The sequence below is a fragment of the Cyprinodon tularosa genome, unplaced genomic scaffold (assembly GCF_016077235.1).
Source record: "Cyprinodon tularosa strain WSP-4 unplaced genomic scaffold, ASM1607723v1 ctg44, whole genome shotgun sequence".
NCBI classification, from domain to species: Eukaryota; Metazoa; Chordata; class Actinopteri; order Cyprinodontiformes; family Cyprinodontidae; genus Cyprinodon; species Cyprinodon tularosa.
The window spans coordinates 1,374,889-1,399,673 of NW_024039163.1; the positions used below are offsets into that span (position 1 = coordinate 1,374,889).

General features: G+C 39.6%; 3 protein-coding genes across 3 annotated transcripts in view; 2 read left to right on the top strand and 1 right to left on the bottom strand.

Moving 5' to 3' along the window:
* Positions 1 to 4,632, top strand: part of wnk1a (WNK lysine deficient protein kinase 1a) — a 39,551-nt gene extending 34,919 nt beyond the window's left edge. Inside the window, exons 24-28 of the mRNA XM_038300091.1 lie at positions 356 to 533; positions 628 to 812; positions 912 to 1,049; positions 1,120 to 1,304; positions 1,846 to 4,632. Of these exons, the coding sequence (XP_038156019.1) occupies positions 356 to 533; positions 628 to 812; positions 912 to 1,049; positions 1,120 to 1,304; positions 1,846 to 2,229 (1,070 nt within the window). The 3' untranslated portion in view covers positions 2,230 to 4,632. The remainder of the gene's footprint in view (positions 1 to 355; positions 534 to 627; positions 813 to 911; positions 1,050 to 1,119; positions 1,305 to 1,845) is intronic.
* Positions 4,633 to 4,652: 20 nt separating this feature from the next.
* On the bottom strand, positions 4,653 to 9,906 carry rad52 (RAD52 homolog, DNA repair protein). Its single transcript, XM_038299988.1, has 12 exons — positions 9,790 to 9,906; positions 9,141 to 9,201; positions 8,561 to 8,662; positions 8,358 to 8,451; positions 8,123 to 8,190; positions 7,208 to 7,326; positions 7,038 to 7,113; positions 6,738 to 6,964; positions 6,483 to 6,661; positions 5,443 to 5,517; positions 4,913 to 5,128; positions 4,653 to 4,827 (listed from the first exon to the last, which is right to left on the bottom strand). Exons 2-12 carry the CDS (start codon positions 9,189 to 9,191, stop codon positions 4,766 to 4,768), a joined length of 1,269 nt encoding a protein of 422 aa, XP_038155916.1. The 5' UTR covers positions 9,192 to 9,201; positions 9,790 to 9,906; the 3' UTR covers positions 4,653 to 4,765.
* Positions 9,907 to 12,805: 2,899 nt separating this feature from the next.
* Positions 12,806 to 24,764, top strand: prr5a (proline rich 5a (renal)). The gene is made up of 11 exons (XM_038299989.1): positions 12,806 to 13,033; positions 14,734 to 14,867; positions 17,963 to 18,088; positions 18,167 to 18,247; positions 18,756 to 18,804; positions 18,923 to 18,980; positions 19,530 to 19,621; positions 19,760 to 19,900; positions 21,412 to 21,547; positions 21,634 to 21,912; positions 22,001 to 24,764. Exons 2-11 carry the CDS (start codon positions 14,734 to 14,736, stop codon positions 22,282 to 22,284), a joined length of 1,380 nt encoding a protein of 459 aa, XP_038155917.1. The 5' UTR covers positions 12,806 to 13,033; the 3' UTR covers positions 22,285 to 24,764.
* The last annotated feature ends 21 nt before the right edge of the window (positions 24,765 to 24,785 follow it).

Below are 24,785 nucleotides of genomic sequence, written 5' to 3' on the forward strand. Positions count from 1 at the left end.
CATCGATAACTCCAGATATCAAATTATAGTTGGCACCAGACGTCTACATCTAAATAAAAAGCTGCAAAACAAACCCTACAAAAAAACCTTGCTTTCAATTTTTTATTTTATGTTTTTATTTACGAACATACAGCTAAAAAAATATCTGAAAGGCCAAAAATCAATTAGATTAATCTCCATTACTAGTGAATGTTACAGAGAGGTCAAGTTTTTCCCAAATATCAAGTCTCTGGTTGACAAATTCAAGTCCATCTTCAAACCTCTAAAGACAAAAAGAAAAATAATTTTCTTATTAAATTCATGACATCCATATTATCTCTAACCCTGCATCGCTGTATTATTTTTTTTTTTACAGTGACCAAAGCTCCAGCAGCAAGATCTAGTTCACTAGAGCGCTGTAATAAGCTGAATGGACCATCATCCTCAACCTCTGACCCTCAAAACCAACAACGCCCTAACAGCAGTGATAATGAGGCGGACTCTGAAACAGACGATGAAGCCCTTCAGAAAGAAATAAGTCGCCTCAGAGAAAAGTGTGTCAAAAATATTCACCAAGCGTCAAGTTTTACATCACATCAGTTTCAAACATTCAAAGAACAAACCAGTATCCGCCTTTTTCTTTTGCAGACACATGATAGAGATTCGTAACTTACAGAGCCGTCAGAAAGAAGAAATAGAGGCCCTGTACTCCAAGATGGGAAAAGCTCCCCCTCCTTATGTTGTCTCCCCTGCTCAGGCTCTAGGTGGAGGTCGGCGTAGGCGCAAAAGCCACAGATCTCGCAGTAGTGGACAGCCCAGTCCCATTCATTCAGGTTAGGACAGAATACTGATTGTTTCTGTTTATATTAAAACCACAGTGATGTATTTGTGTGTTTACTTAATGTTTAGGCCTTGCTGTGCTTAATCCTCAGGTCAGAGTCATGGATCAGAGTCTCCTCTGAAGCAGAGTATGCCCTCTGCAGCTGGAGCCTCGGAAAGTGCAGCTAGCACAACATCTCTACAACCACTCACATCCTCTCCATCCCTGCCAAGCCTCAGTGGTTCTACTGGTATGTTTAACCTCAGCATTTGGTAACCCAAATGTACTTCACAGCTCACCCATTTTCAATATATTTCCAGGATCATGTGAAACCAGCTCCTCAAACGGATCAAGCCTCTGCCAAAACATCCCTGCTTCCTCTGCATCCCAGACCCAGAAGACCAAGAGCACCTTCTCTGATCACATGCACCAACTTGTGGATAACTTTGCCAGAGATGCAAAGAAAGGGCCTAAAACTGGAACACCCACACCTGTTGGACTTGATGTAAGCCTTAAGAATATTGTTAGAGAATAAGGTTTTCTATTTAAGAATCGGTTTAGGATATTTAAAAGTTGTTCATGTCATCTGGAGTAAATCAATATTTTAATGTCCTCCTCTGTAATTAATCTACATTAGTTGGTCCTGGAGGCTGAAGTCAGTCTTTAAATAACCCCGCTCTAAAAAGGTTATAGGGTGAATAGCATTTCAGGAACCTGTAAGCCACTTAGGTTTGGACATGGTTCTCATTGGAACACCTGCAGTAATGAACCGCTTGTTACTTTCATTTCCTGTGTAAAATTCATTGGCTTCTTTTTAAAGCACCAGATCCAATTCATAAATTACTCTGATATTTAATGATATCGAGGTCTGCTTTAATCTGACTGGCCTACAGCTCCAACCTGCACTACCAGATAATCTATATAAATGCTGAATGGAGAAGCCTTGAGAGTTTTCCACTAAGATATTGACTGCTAATCTCCTGAGCTATTCGTTTAAATGTGTCTTTTGGCTGTATTTCAAAATTTTTCCCTTTTGATTTCTGCAGATTATCCCTCCAGCGAATATGGGCCGTAAATTTTCGGCTCCAGGACACCTAGGTTCTGCGCATCACGCACCCGCCAACTGTACAACCACCAGCACGCATCTTCCCAACCCAGGCAATCCCACAGCCCCTCTGGGTCCTCGTAAAGGCTCCCTGGGTCCAGTTGTGCAGGGCTTTGGATATGCCTCAGCCCCCTACGGTGCTTCTCAGTGGGCAGGCCCCACAGGCACCTGCCAGGTCAGCATGCATAACCCCACACAGCCACTAAAGCAGTACCAGCCCCCTACAACAGTATCGGTCTCCATGCATCAAGGCTACCAAACGGGAACACCTCAGACCAACCAGACGTCTGTCAGCCATGGAGGGACCAATCCAAGGCCTACGTAGCCCAGCCTGGGCCCCACCCTAAGCTGAAAGGAAGGGCCACACAGAGCAGAGGGGTCAGCCTCTCCTTGCATTCTGCCCACTGTTTGTATTGTGCATTTTTTATTTCATCGTTTTAATGTTGTCTATTACTTCTGTTAAAGAGCGACCTCTGTGGTTCAGGTCCTCTCAGGTAGATTTTGAGTGTGTCCGACAACTGGTGGGAGAGTGCAATACACCTCCACAGCACAAAAGCGTCACTCTTAGCCTGCCATTAGCTGTGGAAGCAAGCTGTGACGAGTCAGGTGGCTGTGTGCGGAAAAGAAACGCACACTAAAGGCATAACCAAAAGCGGCCACAGGTGTCTTTTGAACAGTAAGATGCTGCAACATCATCATTCCTTTGAGGGGAGAACAAGAGGAGGGATTGTGACACATATCCTTACTAATCTGGACTATAGACAAAGCTGGGACTAAAGATGGTGGAGCTTTTACACATCAGACTGAACAGGAACCTGGAGATGGAAAGTAAAGTTGCTTAAGCAGGTTAGAGCGAGGTGAGTGTACAAAAGGTGTGAAATAAGAGTGGAAGGTCAAATAACTCTGTAGAGTTAGAAGAAAGACTTAGTAAGTTAGGCAGGGAACTCGATAGGGCTGCAGTATGAGTAGATCCCAGAGACTACTGAGTAAAATGCAATAATGAAGTAGATAAACAGTCCCTTATAAACGCGACCTTAATCCCAAAACACATGGAAACATTGGCTTTGTACATAGGGAGGAATTCATTGGGTTATGATGCTATGTTTAACGTATTTCTGTCTCTGTGGGAGTCTGGTGTCATTGTGGTTTAAGTTTTCTTTCATCCAGATCCACATCAACATGTGAGAACCGTGTCCTGGTGTTGATCACCATTAGTTCAACTGACAAGGCAACGCTCCTTAAAACCCCCACACACAAACATGAAATTACTTCTTTCACTTCAGCTGAGTTTTTTTGCTGATATTACACCTATCATACCCAAATTAATATTATTGGGTTAGTATTTAAGGACTGTTGTGTGGACAGGTTTGATGAAAGTATGGAAAACAATTAAACGGGTTAACCGCAAAGATCCCTGTACCCATAACATTTAACTGTGACCCCCAGCATCCCAAAATGTCTGGGCTTTTTCTCTGTCTGTGGTCTGTTTTTGTAAACGTATATTTAATACAACAAAACGTTCTTTATGGACCTGTATTCAGCCATCAGATTTTGATGTTGTTTCACTGTAATTATTATTAAAGGTTGTTAAACAACATGTAAAGAAATATTAAAAAGTGCAATTGCAGGGTGGTTGCAGTTAATATCCTACTCAACCATGCAGGAGTGAAACCTGCTGTTTGTTAGGCTCTTCTATGACCGCCCTGCACTCATTTTCTATTTAGTTTTTTTGTTTCGTTCTTGTAAATATCCTAAAGTGAGGTAAAACGCTTTCACTTCATTCTCAGTCACAGACGTATGCTTGTGGTGACCCACTTCTTCGTGCACTCTTTACCCGTAAAACACGAGGAACACTTTAGTGCCTTGCATCCTCACTAACGATCAGTTCCAGACTCACCCAGTCCCTGCAAGCTCAACCAGTACCTGAAGTAAACAGCCAGTCAGTTCAGAGCATGCAACGCTGAAACAGATGCAGAACCAAGAGCACAGTTAAACAGTGCATTCTTCTCTCTACATTTACATTCGTGTTGGTTGTGTAATCAGCTGTGTATTTCTACTTGCCTTGTGGGAACATGAATTTATGCTGACATTTTTTTTTTTCTGTGAATTTATTACTAAACTTTATAGAAGCACGTGTTTTAAGTGGAGAGTGGGCTGTTCAAAGGTTCAAAAGTCCTGCTGACTCAGCTGCTGTCTCACCACCTTGCAGCAGTGCCATGCTGTTGTTGTGACTCTTTCGCCTGCTTGTAGATCAAATTGTTTAACTTCTCTAGAGAAAAAAATGACTTCCTGCAATGCAGAATATGCAATGTTTAAAGTTTTATAGGGAACGAGGGGTGTTGGAAACATTTGCATGCTGATGAAGTGTTAACTTCAACGTTTTTTGATATTGGAATAAGTATTTTTCTTTATTTGCTTTCCTGACGGGTTGTCGATATCACAGGCGCAACTTCTGCCTCAGATTATCAGCATGCTAACTTCACTGGGTGTTAATTCCTCTAAAGAAGAACCATTTTCAATCCGACCAATGCACAGCACAAGCTCACAAAGGTTAACGTCCATGTGCTATTACAGTTACCAGACCCCCTCCGTACAGTCGTGTTTATGGCCCTCGGCACACAGTTATACTCATCTGATCCCTTCTGACCTCCTGTGATTTTGTGTCTGTTTTGTGTACGTTTTTCCACATTGTACAAAATGTAAAAACAAATAAAAATATCAAATACAAGGTTTTCTGTCATCTCCTCATTCATTTTAAAGATTTAAACACATTTTATTTGAACTTTGTACAAAATTGCAAACGTAGTAAATTCAAACTGTATTATATAAACAAAGTGCGGTGATTTAAAAGCAGAGTAGACTCATGCATCCAGCCTGCGTTTCTTCAGCTGCTGTCCTTGTCGATATGGACTGAGGGCTTCACCTGAAATTCAGAGAAGTAAAAGTTGATCAAAAAAATATTTAAAAAAAATATACATTTAGAGGCTCAAATAGTGAGAAAATCTCACCAGGTCTGCCCTGTTGGTGGTTGCTGTGGTGTTGGGGTCTGTAGTGAGGGTGCGTTCTGCTGGTGGACGGCGCCTCATGGCTTCGCTCTGAAGCTCTCTGAGGCGTCTTACTGCGCGTCAGCATTTGATGGTTCCCCGGTGTTCTGGGCCTGGTTCCTGTGGGGGCGTCCAGCTCCTCCATCCCATCCAAGGTGAAATCCCAAAGCTCAGGATCATCTGTGGACAAAAACACAAACCATTGACACACGTTTGTTTTGAAGTACTTCATGATTCAGTTGAGTTTCAGGAAAGGGTTCCCTTTTATTGCCCTCCATGTTTTAATGATTAAGATCTGGATCATTTTAAAGGATGTAATTTTACATTCATACAGAACTACTTTGATCATGACCCCACATTCAATCGCAAAGCAAGATTAAAGAAAATAGTTGCTCATCAATGTTCCCGTGACAAAGGGAATTTAATCAGCTTAAACTACTGTTCTGTGACATTTGTTTTAATCACGCCCTGGTTAGTTAGTTAAACAGACATACCTGCTAAGCATGAGTTCCTGTTGCTTGACTTGTTTTCAGATGTGTTGTCCACAAACGCAGATCTGAGCTCCTCACCTGAGGAGCAGAGACCCAGCAGAAAAAAAGGAGACACATGCCATCGTTTAAGAATCATTAGTGATTTTCTTAATCATCTTTAATTCGGATGCTCTTTAAATAAAAAAAAAAAAAAAAAAAAAAAGACTTAACACTTAAAGCTACAGTGTGTAATTTTCAGCGACAGCTAACGTCCAGACTGCAGACCGCAGCAACATGAACATCTCCCCCCGACCGATTCTCCCCCCCAACAGTACGGCGAGGGTTACGGGACAAAATGTCTTCCACGACGTCCGCATCACCTACCTTCTCAAGTGATGAGGTTTGTTTACATAGATAATTTTACAGATAGTATTTCATTAGTCTGTGTGTTCAGTACCGTCTCAGTTCATCTCTCTCAACTTGCCGTAGCTACTTTCGAGCGTAATGGGCGATCTCGCAATCGCTAGTTTGTTGGCTCTGCGCTGCCGTAGCGCAAAGATGTCTCCATGGCTGCGAGACCCGCTCCTATGTAATTATAAATAACGAATTCTAAGGCAACGCAAATATTAAGGTTAAGAGGCTGAGCTCGTAGATGATGATAAATAACATAGTTATGTATAATATATTACATTTCTGACAGTATATCCCTGTAATTATTACACACTGTAGCTTTAAAAAAAAAAATTTGAAAGAAAGGAAAAGTGTCTTTTTTTTTTTAATAACATGCTTGGTGTTCCGTCATAGCATCATAGCACTTCTGCTCCAATGTGATCCAGCTCGTCCAACCAATGTGTTCACATAAAAGGTATTTAATAATGCATTTATTTAGCATGAATATTAAAGCGATTTACCTTTATATTGTACAGTTTTAGATAAGTTAGGCAAACTAACAAATGTGTTTAACCAATTCTAACTGTAGCATAGGCAAACATCAGATTAAATGTGTGAACTAAATCTATACATTTTCCTCCACACTTTAGTTAGAACTGGACCCTCAAACCTACCTGCGGACGATCTCCGTCCGATTGCAACCTCCACCTCCTTAGACTTGGATTCTTCCTGTTGCTGCTGCAGCCTCTTGGCCTCCATTTCCCTCCTGAACTTCTCCTGCAGCTGCTGCTGCCGGAGCTTTCTCAGATGCTTGGGGTCTGTGTTTGGGTCGGGCGCTGCGTCCTCAGTGGATCTTAGGGGGTAGACGGTAACAATCAGTGGGGAAGAGTCGCTGCAAGGATGAGAGAGTGTGCGGGTGGAGGGTTTACTTGGAGTGGATGTTTTCACTCTTTATGTTGGGTGCAGAGCCAGCTGTACTGGAGGCGTGGACCTCTGAGGGGTTCTGATTGAAGACTCGGGGTTCCAGGGGTATCCTGGCAGGTTCTGCTACACTCGTTGGATTTTGATCTCTGACCAGACGGCAGAACCGTGCTTTTTCTATAGACGGCTGGCCCTCAGAGCGTTTAGTCTGTGCTGGGTTCAGCTCAGGTCGAGGCTGAGTAGAAGAGGCAGGGATCAGTTTTACTACAACATTCTCACAAAGCTTCAGGTTTTCTTAAGCGTCTCACCTGTTTGGGAATCTTGTTAATGGCAAGGAGGTACTCTTTATCCAGGATGCAGTTTCCAAGAACATTTCCAAAACATCTCCATGTGACAAATAAAGATTTTGATTTTTCTTTTTCTAATTCAAGCATATGTTTAAAAAAACAAAACAAAAAAACAGACTAAGTTCCTTTACTTCAATGCTCTCTTCATCCCATCTGTAACAGCCTCCTTTCTCGCCTTTTCCAGAGACAGAGCTTTGGACTTCAGACCCTCGCTTACTCCGTACCCCACATCCTCATGATACGACCCGTCCTGAAAAAAAAAAGGTTTTACTTTTATATATTTCTGTTGCTCACATATGAGCTGGATGGGATAACTGGAGATTTTTCCAAGGTGATGCAGGAGTTTTTACACCACTTACATTTTGCCATGTTAACCAGAAAATAGAAAAATCTTTCATTGGGATCTCATATAAAATAGTTGATAAAGCGAGAGAAAAGCGATGCTTAGTTTTTAACATTTGAACAAATAAAAATCTGAAGATTCTTTTGCCACATAGCCTCACCAGTATTTGCCCTTTGCTCTTTAAAAAAAACACACCAGTTCTGGCATATTTGATAAAGGTTATCTGTCATTCTAATTTTAGATAATAAAACAGAGCTTTATAGAGCAATTTCTACACTTTAAATAAAAATGATATATTTGGGGTGAGTTACACAAACAAACCATGCTGTGTTCCTTAATGATGTTTTTTGTCCGCTAATGTTCTGACAACCCTTAGAGGCTAAAAAAGGAATTTACATTTAGATTCAATGTATCATAGGACAGTTTAATTCAGTATAGCTTACTTAATGAGAGGACAGTTAGGTGCAGTGCAGTTTATTTTATGGTTTCAGAGTCAAGGGGGGCAAAAAGCACAAGATTTTTCAGATTTCATTCTCTAAAGAATAATAAAAAAAAACAACAAGAAAAAAGCGTTTCACATATATAGAAGAAATCTAAAAGTATACATTGGTTCTAATGTAACAAAATGTGAAAATTTCAAAAGCAGTAATGAAGATTTTATGACTCTGATAAAAGATGAAAAGTAAGGAGTAATTGTCCAAACCTTCAGCTGCACTTTGACAAACGCACTGACTCCAACGTAAAACTTCCCATTGATGAGATCCACAAAGTCTGAAAATAAAGGAACATTTATTTTCAATCAAACATCCTATTATAATACTTTAAACATTTTTCCATTTAACTGAATGTTGATTGTTATAATGACAAAATCAGCCTTGTTAAAAGGACATATAATAAACGCCTTTTGGATGTGATGTGGACTCCATGGGTCTTCTTACCAACATTTTGCTGGGAGATGGAGTGAGACCATCCGTTGTACCCAAACATCTCATTGGCCAGGCTAATGACGCGATGGCCTTCAATGTAACAAACCTGCCCAAAGTAGGAGAAAGGTTCATGTAAGCCCAGAGAAAAAGATTTTCAGCGTGCACATGAGAGCTTAAACAGATCCAAACTCATGGTTTGATACAACTGATTTTACCTTTTGTCCTCCTCCAGCCATTCTGGTACTAATGTACTCGGGTCCCAGCCTCTGTTGCAGCGCTTTTTGAACCGCCTGATACTCCTCAGCTGTGTAGGTGCACTGTCCAGGGGCAGAGATCAATAACATTAAGTCATTTCAATAGGGTTTTATAATGAATTCAGTCAACCGTAAAAAAAAAAAAGAAAAACTGAACTACTGAGGGGTAAAATGTAAAAAGTCAAGTTGTGATGCAGCACATCATTTTCAGTTTCTGAAAAACAAACTTCATACTTTTAGGTAAAATTAGATTGCTGTCTAAAGGGAAAATCTTTTTTTTTTTTTTTTTGTTGGAAATAAAATACATTTTCCAGCCTTTTAAGGACAGCAAACTAACTTTAAATAGCTTAAAAATATTAATTGAAGTCACTCCTCTTCATAACTGAGCAGAGATTTTTTGGAATAAATATACAAACACAGAACTTCAATCAAACCAAGTTTCTGTTCAACCAAACAGCATTATTTTTCTACAACAATGCGATAAAACCGTTTAACATAAAAGTTACTTGACTTAATAAAGAAGGATCTTCTCTACACTTACCTGTCCAAAGCACCTGGATGATGCAGGGACATCTTTCTCCTCCGTGCTCATGGCTGTGGTCCTAAAAAAGTTAATTACTAGAAGTGCTTACATGTCATAATTACAGTAAAACTGGAAATAAACAAATACAAATCTGTCAGTAGTTTATAAAACACGTACATAATTAAACATGAAACAAAATAAACTATAAGTTGAGCTCAGTATATGTTAAAATCACCATCCTGGGTACTTTTAGTGATTTTATGGTTTATAGGTGCCATTAAATAACTGGTATATCACAAAAATCATCTTGAATCAAAGCTCTTAGCTCAGTCCAGTTCCTTTATGTTACTTTTTAATATATAATTATAATCTAATATGCATAATCATTTTTTAAACCTTTTTTTATATCATTTTTTCACTGATTAAAATACTTATGAAAGCAAATATTTATTTATCTTTCTTGTCGAATCCTTTCGACCTCCTCAGTACTGAGTCTAAAAACAGCAAACACTGCATAGAACCACTTTCTGCTGTTTAACAGCTTATTAAACAAGTATGAAAGATACATAATTGGTAGAGAAGCGAAGAAAGAAGTAACCTAATATGGCTTCTAACCACGTTCAAACCCGGTTAAGAACAACTATAAACCTTTAAAGCGTGAACTCACCTGTTTAAGCTCTTCCAAACTATTTTTATGATGAAGAAACGCGAAAATATTTTACTAATTTACAGCTCTACGGAAGCCGCTGTGTGAACTTCCCGCTCGTACTACCGGTGGGAGGAGCTTATTCGTGTTGCCTTCATGACTGCTGGAAAGGAAAGTGTCCACAATCCAACCAGAGGGACTTTTATTTTTGCATATTAATAAAAAATAACACGTTATTAAAATGACTGAAAATTATACATTTCTTAATTATTGTTATCTAGGGAATTTTGATTATAAAAATTAAATGGACACAGTTAAAGTTAAGCTTGAGGAGTTTTGAATTAACAAATTCGAGGTGACTTTGAAGTTTTGGATTGAAATCTCCCTCCTCTTTCTAAACAAAAAAAAAAAAAAACACAAAAAGGACTACGAATTAGCCAAAAAATAAACAATAAATTTTTATAAAGTTTTTTTTTTTTTTTTTTAGATTCTGGTCCTTAAATAGAGTGCCTTATAATACCATTTATACGTACAAAATATAAAGCATTATAAAGGGATCTTAAAGTGTAAACTCATAAAATATGAAGACATTATCAAAAGCAAGAAAATAATTCAAAGCAATATGAAAAATTTACCTATACATTGGTATACATGCAAGAGGTCAAATTATATCTACAAAACTGTATATGCAACACTGGGCCTATGTCAGTTTTTCATAAATTTCTTTCATTTGTGCCACTACGTGGTTATAATATGTCCCATAATATTAATCATTTATCTTCTTGGATGGGGGAAGGGCCAGAGTTTATTGAAAGGTGTTGTCATGTGGGCCATTTTTTTAGTCCTTAGATGTGCGGCAGCTTGCATTGGCAAACCATTAAAACCCTCTGCCTGGTGCAAAGGAGGTACTGGATTTATTTTATCATGCTCTACACATATTTCTAAACAAGACAGGATTATGGAGTTCTTTCTCTTGCACCACTCTACAAACATGCCTTTTACATCTGTAGCTTATTTGCATTTCTAAATATGCTGGTGTTCTGATGCAAAACTATACATGCAGACTTTGTAAAACATTTCTTAAATCACCCATACACATCTGATTATTCCTGATATGTTTTTGAAAACTATTATGTGAATTAACACTTAACGTTGATGCTTCATTACCTGCTTTTATCAATAATCATTCAGCAAAAAATTGATATTTAAATAATATTCACATCAAAATATTTTTTAAGGTATTATTAAAGTAGTTCATTTATCTATAATTTCACTGAAGACTCTTGGATGACTTACAGAGACATAATTTTCTCTTTACCCCAAATAACACAAAATTTGGTTCTGAAAAGAGCGTGAATTCTGTATTTATCATCTTTAATGTTAGTATATTGATGTGCCTGATTAACCACAGTGTTTCTGCTATAAAGTAATGGTTAATATATGAAAAATTTAAATGTTTAATAAGTTTAAACATTCCCCTTGAGAGTATTACTACTGCTACCATCTGTATTAAGCTGGGCGTACACTGCGATTTTTTCAATTGCTGCACGCAGCTACTGCTAACACTGTATGACTAAACGCAGGGTTTAGTCGTACAGTGTGAGCTCACAGCTCGCTATTTATGCCCGGCCCGACGCTCTCATGCGATCTACCTGCTCACACTGCATAACTAAAACACACGTTGGACTCAGCTCCGCAGTGAGATGGAGCTGCTCTGACTCGTCTATCCGGAAGCTAAACAAATAGAAGAGGAATATAGGAATATAAAGCTCACTATGGTGAATCGCGCTGCCTTGGCAATTTGTGCAATATTGTGCTGAAAGCCCTAAAAAGAAAAAGGCAACAATATATTTGAAAAAAAGACATGGCTGAGCAAACGTGGCTGCTACGGTCTGTCAATTTTACAGACAGAACTGCATTTCACTCATTGCACCCATGCAATGCTGCTGTGTTTAAATTAGAGAGGAAGAATAAAAAAAAGAATCCCTGTTTGTGCATGTGCCCTGAGCGACATGTTTGATTTTTTTCCTGACCTCACGATTCCTGATCGGTAGGTAGTCGTGAGAGGCTGATCGCCCCTCGTAACCCCCTGTACATTACACGACTCATGATGCACGATCAGGCTGAAAGTCGGGCCGATTGAAAGATTCTTGCACGACTGGAAAATCGCTTCGAAAATCGCACAGTGTACGCCTGGCTTTAGATTGAAAAAATGTTAGGGGTGGCCAATGATTGGCTAAGGGTGGCAATGGTGGTAATTGTAGTTCACGTTTTCACCACCAGAAGTAGCTGTAGCATCTGATGCCATAAGGAAGTTAATTACAAAAGCTTTTATTTTTAAGTGCTCCGTTTTTCTTTTTATTCTAAAGAGATCTATTTTTTGAGTAACTTATGACGGTGAAAATTTGATAAGTTAAGTTTAAGAATACGATGACTTGCTTCCGGTTTTTCGTCAAGCTAGGCAATAAGTGATGCAAACAGACTCTGCAAGAGCAATTAAGAAGAAAGACAAGTGTTTTCTAGCTTACGGTTTGTCCACTAGCAGGCCAAAGTGGTATGTTTATTATTTTAGCTTCTTAAATTGTATATTTTTGTATAAGTTGCAGCAAGTAAACTAATATTGTGTTTATGCTCTGTATGTTTCATCAGTTCTACGGTGTACATGTGGTGTAAAGCAAGCTACAAGACCACGGCAAACATCAGTTAAAGGAACTCTGGTGTCTTTCTTGAATGGATAACCAGGCATAGTGGCCATGGCCACCCCTGGCCCCCCTTCTAGCTCCGCCCCTGTCCCCACTTTAACACAATTAAATATTTCTATTTCGTCCTGTTATGCTTCCCCTCTGCTCTTTGTTTTTTTGCAGTATCACATCAAACTTTGCCACACGTAACAAGCAGCCTTCTGATCTAGTACGCTTCTATTGAAACCATGCGGTTTTTTCTCGCTTGCAAACAGCCATTACGATAATAATATTAACCACAACGCGCGTTCATGTGCATGCTCGTAGCCGCTTAGGTTCCTGCTTTTTTTTTTTTTTTTTCATCTCATCAAAACAAAGCGGGGGCGAGCCGAAACCAGAGAGCGAGCGGCGGTTCCTGCCTCCATGAATGAGAGGTCGGTCGGACCCTTCATCCTGCAGCCTAACGCCCGTTCCCAGGGCTGTGGAGAAGCCAGAGGAGCCTGCCGCTGATGATCCCCGGACGGCCGGAGCTCCCTGTATGACCGCTTCATCCCACCGGGAGCCGCACGACGGGATCAGGAACGGTGAGCTCAGGGCTGCAGGGGGGAGGCGCATTTCACACACGCCAACTTTGTTTTTACCTCTTATAACCTTTTAAACTGTGTTTATAATCGTGCGCTTTCCTATACTGTAACGTTTTTCTCCCTACAGGTAAAGAAAGAGAAAAAATGATTTGAAAAGCTCCACGTACGCACGGCTGGCTGTGCGTTACTCCCTTTGCAGGGGAAACGTGGACTGTTGATTGCGCGTCTGCTCCGATCGAATCGCCATCTAATGTAGGGGAAAGGCTGTAAATCAATTAGTTGGAGGGGGAAAAGGAATGAGGGTCGATTAGAAATTAAAAAGCAGCATCGATCGGATGTAAGACTGTAGTCGCAGACAAGGAGGAGGGGAGAACAAAAGCAGAAATGTCCAGACTGGCGTGGCTTGGCATTTCAGCCAGACAATGTTTTTTTTCTCACTCAGATCCGATTTTGATCATATCAAATCATCAGAACTTTACAGCACAGACATGCATAATCAACATCTCTCTCTTTTTTAACAACTATTTATTCCCCCCCCCCCTGAAAATCCTTTGTCTTATAAAGTGACATGCCAGACTGTAATTCCTCCCTCTGACCAGCGGGTGGTGCTGTGCTGTGAGAGGAGCTACAGGGGGAGTCACCCAGATGCAGTGTTAACTGTAAAAAAAAACCTTTACAGGAACCGTTCACCCATTTACTCAGCCATGCATGTACACACATGCAGGTTCCCTTTTTGTAAGCTGATGTAATGCGTTATTCCAGTAAAGCCAGATGGAGGATTGCCAAACAATCTGATGAACACTAACTGAAAGCAAGGAAACTGAAAGAACAACTTCAGTAAAAGCAACAAAAATAAAGAAAGAAAAGAACAAAGTCAAATGTTTCTTCCTCCTGTTCCCTTTTAAGTAACAATCGCTTTATATAGCTTATATCCTATAGTTATTCAATTGCGCAGCTCCTGATAGTTAATCAGGATGATAGTTAACAGACGTTTATGTTTCTGTTGGTTCATATTTTGCCATCATACATTATTTAAAAATAAATTTTTAATGTAACTGGGATTTTTTTTGTAGATTTATTCTAAATGTGTCCATTATAATTAAATTCACAACATATATCAGTAACAACCTAAGTTAAAAAACACATTTAAAGAAACCAGAAACTTGCCTGGACTGTGACCCTCAAACATGCACACTGACACACCACTGCATCGAAACACAAATAACCCAAATGGTTAAAGGTCGTACAAACATCAGGTTACTGGCCGGCCTATTTTGACACTAAATGTCTTCTTTTTTGTAGAGCAAATCAGCCCAGCTGGCCCGTATGGTGGGCCTGAAGAGCTCTGATATGAGGTGTGAAAACGAAAATATTCATTTCGAGGGAGATTATTTTCACAGTGTTCAGAAAGAGTGTGAGCGGTCAGCTACGAAGGACAAAAATTATGTGAACAACCCTTCAAACTGAGGAAAGATCGGTTAAAAAGGGTCCCAATGCAAATAAAACAACTAAAGCAACAAATGTATAAAAGTTCCAGATTCAAGCTTCACCTCTCATAGAAACTCATATTTGTAGAAGAACGGTTATGCATCTAAGAGTCTCACTTCAAACCATTCTGCTTGTTTGCTTTAGTTTCTTTCCTGCAACCTTAACAACCACTTTCTTTCCACCATTTTCCCTCCATCTTCCTCTCTTTTCAGATGCTTGACGGACTCCGGCGGAGGCAAGCCTCCCGGTCCTCCCCCAGACCCCTTTCCCTCAACTTCAGCACCTTCTCGGTCCCACCCCCGAGCCCGGACATGGATAGCAGCAGCACCGAACATCCATTCAGGAGGTAAGGCTCAGTGTGAACGTTTTGCACCATGCAGGGAGGAAATGCATGAAATATTTATTAGAATGAAGATTGTTTTCCAGTCCTGGATGGTTTCCTTATACAGTTGAACATTTTCTTGCAACACACACTTGTCTGGTGATAATGGTCTCATGTTGGGGATGCTTGAGTGACCTGGTTCTTGTGTTCACCTCAGCAGTTTTCTGGTCTTGCTTTTCATGTTTTTTTGTGGTTGTGTTTACGTGGGAGTAAATGAGTGTCTGTTATTTTCGGGTTGTGCAGGTTTGAACTCATCGAGTCCTTTTTATTTTTTCAGAGGGCTTTTTTTTTAATCACCAGTTATTTTAAAATATCCAATAATTTTTTTTCCCCTCTTAATGTTTTCAATCGTAATCTTCTATAGAGGACATTTTTTTAACAACAGCACAAAAGTAGGGGCTAAAAATTACAATCAGGCTACATTGGGCTCCTGAAATAAATTTGGATTGAGAGAACCATGTGTCCTGAAGGGGATGTCCCATATAGAGAGGAAGAGCAATGACTCAGCCAAGCAGATAAAGAGATATTTGTGGCAGTTCTCACCCTAGTGGACACTCTGTTCCACTTTTTCTCTAAGGGTCTGATTACTCTCCTGTAGTTTTTATGCAGATATTTTTAATCTATTCAATAAAAATGCTATTTATATGTCTAACAAATTATTTAAAAACTCTATAATACTATGGTTGGTCTAATAGGTGGTGATAATATTATGTTTAATGTAGATATATAATATTCTAGATGTCTGCATACATTCTCAAGGCTTTGCAGCTTCTAGCAGGTTTTATTCTAGGATGCCCTGTATTCTTCCTGCTTGGTGAAGCCACCACCATATTCCAGCATGTTCTCTAACAAATTTCAGCTGTCTTCCTCCAAGAAATGTTATATAAACTGAGATGAAGTTAGACTAAGAAAATCTCTATTTACTACACTGCTGGAAAAAAATAATTATTCTTCCCCTTACTCTTCTACAGTGTTGTATATTTGTAAAACTTAAATGTTTCTAATCATAAAAGAGATTTTAATACAGTACAAATACCCCGAAAAAGTACAAAAAAGCTCTCTAAAAAAACACTGGTTGCAGTAGACTTGGACAGCAATTGGGCATTTAAAAAATTTAATAAAATTTGAAATTACTCTTTTTGCTGTGGAAGAAATTCAGCCTGGATCTTTTTAATTTCGACTCTTTTTGTTGGTTCTGAATACCAATAATGTGTTAAAGGCTGTACTTCAGGATCCCAATTAGAAATGAATCCCAAAAAAGATTAGAATACTGCAAAAAGTGAGTTTAGTTTTTTTTGTGTGTGCTGCAGATGCCAAGGGTATCTGAGTTTAAGGTCCCACACCTATGGCCAGCTAGTCTCCTTCAGGATTCTTTAGAACAGACTTCATGGTTTCATCGATTACATCCAGAAGTTAATGTCCTGAAGAAGCACAGCATTCCCAGTCCATCTTATTACTATGTTTTATTGTAAATATGATGCTATTTCTCAAGTTCTTTTTGTTCTAAAGCAGTTGCAACAGGATGCTCACCTCCCAGAATGTCCTCTTCCTTTCAAACAGTCTTGGGGATCATAAGGATGTTGTTTACCTTCTGAGGTTTTGGTTGCAGATATGAGGCAGGACGGTTTGGAAGTGTTCCATTGGTGCAGTTTTTACCCAATGTTTTTCTCGTGTTTGAGTCATGAACTCTGCCCTGACCTGAACTCTGATAGCTGCAATGCACTAGATGTTGTTCTCTTTTTTTTATTATTCTCTGACTGGATGATTTTTTTGATGCTGCCGACCGTGGAGTAATTTTGGTTGCCTAACTCCTTTTCAGAAGATTTGTCACTATTCCATGTTTTCTCCATTCTTGGGTAATGGTTCTCAGCATGGTTAATTGGATATGGCTTTATAACTCTTCCCAGACTAAATGTAAATGCCTTTATTGTCCCACAATGGGAAAATTCACTCTCTGCATGTAACCCATCCCTTTGGGGAGCAGTGGGTGGCCATTGTGCGGCGCCCAGGGAGCAATATTGGGTTAAGGATTTTGCTCAGGGACCCAGAGTGCCGGCTGTGGGGATTGAACCGGGTACTTGCACACTGCTCTAACCCACTAGGCTAACACTCGCTAATAGATGTTAGTGACGTAGTTTCTCATATTTTCTTGAATTACTTTAGATCAGGGCATGATTCGTTTGTTGTTTTTCAGACATTTTTGTCTACTTTGTGTAGTCAGACAGTATTTTTTTTAATGGGCTCTAGATTGCATAGGTCAGGCTGTATAAAGAGCTACTTTAAGTTTTTTCCCAGAATAACTTCACTTTTGTGAGGTACGGTTTATGAGAAAACACACGAGTTGCTGTGAGCTTACATGAATGAGATGGGGAAAAAAAGAAAATCATTAATATGGATATTTGCATTGCATTTATGACTCATTTTCCTCTGAGAGAACATCCAAACCCAGAAAGGTTTGATTAAACAAATTTGCAACGCTGCATCCAGCTGTGGATGTGAAGCAGGAAAACCTTCGTCATTGTCTTGCATCGTGCCGCTGCTTCCTGTCCCTTTTTTCCGCTGTTGTCAATAAACCATACAGCTTCCTTCTCTTCCCCTCAGTGCAGTCACAAGCACAGCAACTGCTTTAGGTCTGCTTACCCTGCAGCTCTTCTGGCATCTGTGCTCTGCATAAATATTCGTTTGCATCAATGGCAGTATTGTACTGACAGGGAGGCGGGAAGGGAGGAAGAGAATGCCCCCAGCGGTGCGTGTGCTATTGTTTTTTTTCGCTGTTCTGAGAGATCCGGCAGTGCAGCGACGCTATGCTTCACCTCCCTGCTGGGCTCCACCCATCCTGCTCTTAGCTTGTTGCCTGAGTCTCACCATGCACCACTCTGTCCTAGTTCTCGCCTCCTCCTCTGTCACCGACTGCTCTTTGTTTTTCCTTTTTTCTCCCTCCGATTGATCTCTCCTCTACCCTGCAGTCGTCTCCTCGTGTTTCCTTTGCATATGTCGGCTCATTGCCTGACCTTCTTTCTCGTCTGTCCTCTGTCCTCTCTTAATATTTCCCTCATGAGGACTCTGCACCGGCTGAAGTTGATGAGCTCTCCAAGCCTCAGTGAGCTCGGTAAGAGTGAGAAAAGTTCACCAGAGGACAGAGGGGAGAAGCAGAAGAGGGCTGGCGCCAATGCTACCTGGAACAGGTATACCTGATACAGGCTAGACAGATAATATGCTGGATTTAGAGCCTCAGTGATCTGCATTTTATATTTGTGTTGCAGCATTCACAACGCTGTCATAGCAGTCTTCCAGAAGAAGGGATTGGCCGATAATGAACTCTACACCCTGAATGAAGGCGTCCGGTAGGTTCAGAAATCAACAGAAGACCCATATTTCCTCCACATTAAAGTTCCAGCTGCTTTATTTTCAAATCTTGATGTCATTTTCTCTAATCTGTGTAATTACTATCTGTCCAACTTCTGCTGCTGACTGAATGTTTTCTTCTGAATGACCTTGTTTGTGTGTGATGTATGAGTGGGACTGAGGAGCTATGTGGTCAGGCCAGATATCTCATTATCTCTCCGAGGCAGACCCATCGCGTCTATCTGCCTCCGCGTTAGCCGACTGAAAATATTTCCGGGAAAAAGCCACAACGACGTAGGCCCATTTTCTGTGACCACACAGACGGATCGAAGCATAATATCCAGGAAAACAGCCTGTTTTCCTGGATGTTGTTGTGTTTTACTGGGAAATATAGCAGTTACGTTATTCAATTAGTGGATCCCAGTTACGTCTTCATCCTTCATTATTCAGTCTATTTATGATCTGTTTATGTTTAGATGATAATCATATGTGGGTTTTTTTTCCCAGGCACCTTTTGAAAACTGAGCTGGGATCTTTCTTCTCAGAATATCTTCAGGTAACGTACTTTTCATTCTTTTTTCATTTGTTTCATAAGAAAAACATTAATCTACAAATTAACCAACAAGGGCAGCATTTATTACATTTGAATTGTTACTGCTGTTGACTTTTTACAGAATCAGCTTCTGACAAAAGGAATGGTCATTCTTCGGGACAAAATAAGATACTATGAAGGTAGGACCAAGTTGTCGTTTTGATAGCACGGTGATGGCAGCATCATGTTGTTGGGATGCTTTCTTCAGCAGAGACAAGCAAGCTGGAGTTTATGAAAGGCTGCTAAATATTTGAGACCTCGGTGTAGATTTACTGTACAAAAGAACCCCAAACCTTCAGCTGAAGCTGCCATTAACTGGTGTAGCTCTAAGCATATGAGCTTAAGCAATATTGCTGAGAATAGTGTGCAAACATGTTACCCTTCAGATTTTAGTTAATGCATACCCCACCAAGACCTGTGGCTGGAATTGCAGTGAAAATGTGGTTCAAAAAAGTTTCACTCTGCAAAATACAAATGTCTTCAACAAAGATCCTTCTTCTGTTTTTATTTTCTATGGTGAAACCCAGGTTTCCCTCTCCTTAACAGCCATGCACTATTTTTTCAGTGGTCTATTCCATAAATTAAAAATAAAATGCACTCATATTTGTTGTAGAAATAGGACCAACTGGGGGAAAACTGAATGGAGATAAAAGCTGCAAGGCATTTGTTTTTATGTGTGATCTGTGTAGGTCAGAAGTTACTCGACTCTCTGGCAGAGACCTGGGACTTCTTCTTCTGTGATGTTCTCTCCATGCTGCAGGCCATCTTTCACCCAGTCCAGGTGCACAAACTCTGAAAGAATCTGCTTGTTTAGATTTTCCTTCTTCTTTATCTTTTGCCAGAATCTCTTCCAGTGAATCCTCCCCCCCCCCCCCCCCCCGATGCTTATTGTGGTCTCCACCTCTCTCGTGTCTTGCAGGGTAAGGAGCCCTCTGTCAGACAGCTGGCCCTGCTTAAATTCAGGAACACCATAGTCCTGAGCGTAAAGTTGGAGGACGCCTTGTCTCGACCGCGGGCCCGTGTTCCCCCCTCTGTCACCCAGATGTTGCTTATACTGCAGGTGGGCCTAACTGTACATTGTGTTACACTCAGCTATTTTGTTTTCAATTGCTGCTGTAAGTTTTTTTTTTTTTCTTTACTTATTAAATTGTTTTGGTATATTATCATGTATTGCATTTGCATTTATCCATAAAGTAAAAAAAAAAAAAAAAAGTAACTTCAAAGCTAGAGAGTGTGACTTATGATGCAACATGTATGTATTCATTTTTCCTGATGGCTTCCCATTGTCTCCATAACTCCTTCTCCAGCCTAGATGATGTGTTTGTTGGTTTTCATGATCCTGTTTGTACATTAATGTTCATATTTAACACTGAACAGCTGGATTTATACAGAAATTATTCGGTTATAAGGTGACTTCATTAGTAAACTTGATTTTTTTTCAGGGGTTAAATACAAACACTTGCCACTCTTTTTATACTTTCATTTGTAAAACTTGCTTAGAAACCATGAATTATTTTCCGTGCCGCCTCACAGCCATGAACTACTCTGTGTGGATTTACAGGTACTCATCATTGCCTCCAATGTCATCATGATTGTGGGCTTTTAACAAAGTCTGGGCCAATAATAAGCTATATTAATAGGTGGATACATGTCATATAGCAAGTTTCAAAAGAATCATGAATCATGATTTGAAGATAGAACATTTTTCTTAAAGTTGGCTTCCTGCCACAGACTTTCAGGAACAGTCTGTTATTTTTCAATAGAGTTGAGGTTGACACCGTTCTAAAACTTTTATGTTAATCTGCTTTATTTATTTAAAAGCCCTTCTTCCTTTTTTTTCAAATGTGTGCTTAGCAAGCCAAGACAAGTTCTTTGATGCTTCACCACTTGTACAAAATGGAATCCAAAGCGCTTTCAGGAAATTAAAAGAACAGAAAGAAAACGCAGTAAAAAAACTAAATAAAATCAAACGAATGAAAGCTATGTTAAAAATGCAGATATTAAATGTTTCAAACAGTTAAGTATTCATAGTCTTAGATGAAAAGCTCCAGAGAAAGTGGCTTGAAGATGGCAAGAAAGCAAGTGCAGATTCTCAGGTAATTGCTATGGGATTTAATCAAGATATTGTTAGGGCTGTATGTGGGTATGTATTTGAGTCTTGGTGGGAGTGGCAGCCTAGTGGTTAGGGCATAAAGCTTGGAATCCTGAGGTTCTGAGTTCGAGCCCCACTCCCACGGACTGCAACTCTGGGTCCATGAGCAAAGACCCTTAACCCCACACTGCTCTCCAGATGCCGCACAATGGCAGACCACTGCTCCCCAAGGGGATGGGTTAAATGCAGAGAGTTAATTTTGCTCTGTACTTGTTACAGTGTAATGACAATAAAAACTGGGAGGGAAAAAAATTAAACTGTGCAGATGAGACAAAATTTGTAATGAATTGAAACATTTGCATTGAATTTCTTTTGTTAAAATCTATAAATTATTCAATCAAAATTCCAACTTTTGAGGTTGAAGCTGTTGAACCATAACCCAACATGTAATTTTTTTTTTTTTTTATGGTTTGTTAAAGGGCGTCCATGAGTCACGGGGTGTTAATGAGGACTATTTAAGGCTGGAGTCTCTGGTGCAGAAAGTGGTCTCACCCTACCTGGGCACCCATGGTCTCTACTCGGGAGAAGAGGACGACGACCACTGCTGCGTGTTTGGTTCGTCAGAAGCAAACGATAATGATGACCTGCCTAGTGAAAGGAGAGATGGAGTTTAACTAAAGCTCTTTTTTCATGTTGTCCAGACAAGCGGGTGCCATGGGGCTGGCCCAAGTCTGCAGACCAACCATCCAAAAACCCAGTGGTACGATCCAAAAGCTACAACATCCCCCTGCTGCTGACGCCGGTGGCTGAGTACGACCCAGATGCGAGCTCGGTCGGGAGCGGAGGGATTCGTCGCCACTCGGCTTGTGAGATCATATCGTGCCTGGAGGAACAGGGGCTGACCTACTCTGACCTGGCTCCAGGATCAGAGCTGTCTGGTCCCTCCTCCAACAGACTCTGTGTGGGCACTCAGATTAATGGTAGGTATTTATTTTTCTTTTAGTCTCACTCACAGTATAAAACCAGAATCTGTAAAAAAAAAAAACAAGAATGCTCTTTCACTCTTAGGGATTGTACAAGCAGGAGCCGGTGCCATGGACTTGGCTCTGTCGTCTCCTTCCATCCTTCATTCCTCAGGAGCGCTCCACGGCACAGAGGCCACCACAACAGTGACTGATCTCAGTAGGGGGGCTTCCTCCTCGCCACCCAGCGAAACGTCCAGTCCTGAAACTATAATCGGACAGGTTCCGGAGTCTGCCGGCTCAGACTCAGACGGGATATTTATTGATTTCCCTTCCCACTCTTCTGGCAGAAACAGCCTTACGTGTGAGAGCAGGCAGAGCACTGTGTAGCTGGGGTCTATGTAAGGGACCCACAGCGAGTGAGTGTGTGGAAAATTCTGGTAGAAATTGGAGGGGAAAAAAGATATGTATACATTTCAGCAAAAAGGTACATTTTCCGTTTTTTTTTTCTTTTATACTGACATTTTCAACAACTTTCTTCATATGTGGAAAATATTATTTCAATTCTTCTGTGAAACTTTAAAGCAGCTAAGGAAAGCAAAATGATCATACATGTCCGGGTTGACATGAAGCGGTACCGATGACTAAAGAGGTGTTAATCCTAAACAACAAAAAATGTTCACTATTTTAAAAAAGTCCAACGTTTTAACAAGATGAAGCAGTCAAAAAATATACAAGTGCATCTAAATAACTTGGAAAAAAATTATTGATCGTTAATTTATTTCAGTTATTTATCTTAAAATGTGAAACTTTTATGTTAAATAGATCCATTATACAAGGAGGGATGTCTTTGTTTCAGTTATTTTAATGACCATGGCTTGCAGCTTATAAAATTAAGTTTATAAGAAAATAAATGCGCACAAATAGACTGAAAAGAGATCATGTTAGTTACTGACACCTTCCACAATGAGAGTAAGCCACAACAGGTCATTTGATGGTAAAACTTCCCTAATTGCCATATACCCTCATGTGGACAGAGGTTTAAGTGAAAGGAAAGCCGTGATAAAAAAAAAAGCTCCATCTGTCTGTTGTCTTCCTCCCGGTTGTGTAGATCATAACAATGCCTTTAAACAGTGGTTCAAAAGTGGCCGAATGCAAAAGTTACAGCTGTCCTAGATACGTCTCTGCAAAGCTTTATAAAAAAGCTGCCTGCAGAATCAGATCACAGCCCTTAAAATTCACTTGAGCCTTTTTAATGTAGTTTTCTTCACAAAAATCTTAAGGCTGTGGTAAAAGCTGTTGTGGATCCTTTTCTTTAACTGCAGGTTTTCCTTCCACCTAACTGTCCACAGACACTCAGTAGCCCTGATTCTGACATGCTTGGATATATCTTTCTCTAACTAACCAGTTTTGATTTTTTGGCAATACATTTTTGATGATTACTTTTCTATTTGAAGGTGTCAATGAAAGTTAACTGTATTACTGCCATTTAGAAAGTCTTCCGCTTAATTGTGTAGGCCATAGTGTGACAATTAGATAAACATCAATTTTTATTCACTTAATATTCTCTTTTTTTAGAGAAACTAATGAGTCCTTTCAGCTGCTCCCTTGTCCTGGGGTCACTACAGAAAGTCTTTACAATTTGCTCTCATATGGGACAGAGTTTTTACGCTTGATGCCCTTCCTGATGCATCTGAGATTCTGACCTTGGTTGCTCAAAGTAAAGTCAAATACTTTAACCTCTTCACCCAACGGGATTGTCTGTTGTTTATTTATTTTTTTTAGATAAATTGATTTTTTTTTATTAGTTATATGATGAGATAAATCAAATGAAATGGAATAAACTACAGCTTCACTTTTTAAAGTGACTGCTTAGTTTTTTTTAATGACATTTCTAATTTACTCAGAAGCCGTTTCTGAGACTGAACCTTAATTTCTCAGAGTTCTTCATGTCAAAAAGCTCCAGTTGCACTATTAATTTTAGTCTGCGCTGAGACAGAGTTTCAGAAAATGAATCCCCAGCAAACGATGAGTAGAGCATGTTGTTTACAACTGAAAATGAATGAGAATGTCTTAAGATTGAATTTATCAATGTAACTACATATCAGTGAGACACACCTAGAATATCCTTAATATGAATAGATTTGGGAGGTTTAAGTATTATGAGATGAAATTACACTGTTTTTCTTTCTTTCTATTTTTGTTGTTTCATAGGGTTAATTCACAGCAGGGAAATAAATATTAATGTAATTAATTTCTCTAAAGTATTTTCTACATTTTTTTTTTTATTTTTTTTGCCTCTGCGGTTGTTATTCTTTAAAAAGCTGCAAATTGTACACATTAATCCATTTTTTTTATGTTACAGGTTGTTTTGCATTAATGTACTCTGAGAAAAACTGTTCTATAATCTGTCTTCGCTCCTTCGTGTGCTGCTTGGAGGTTCAGAGGTTCTCTCGCTTTCTAGCAGCTCTCACAGCTGCAAAATAATCTTGCGATTGTGTTACTTTCAATGCATGGGCTTTGTGGTTCGAGGGAATATGACAGTGTTTGTTTACATTTGACAGAGATGGAAACATTTTCAACTGAATGTTGTCTCACACTGTAATTTGCACCACCACTAACATGTAAATAAAAAAAGTATGTTGTTTTTTTCTTCAGAAAAGGTAGATCTTGTATAGTGAACATTTGTTCTAAAAGGAATTGCTTTTTTAAATAAGAGCTTTTTAAATTAATCTTTTTAAATGATGTTTTACCTCAAAGCATTTTGTACTTTACTTTTTGGACAATCTATGATGTCTCCAGAATTGTACTTTGTATGAATTTGTTATACTGGCCCCATAAGAATAAATAAATTTGAGTGATATCTAAAAGAATATACTCTATGAATTTGA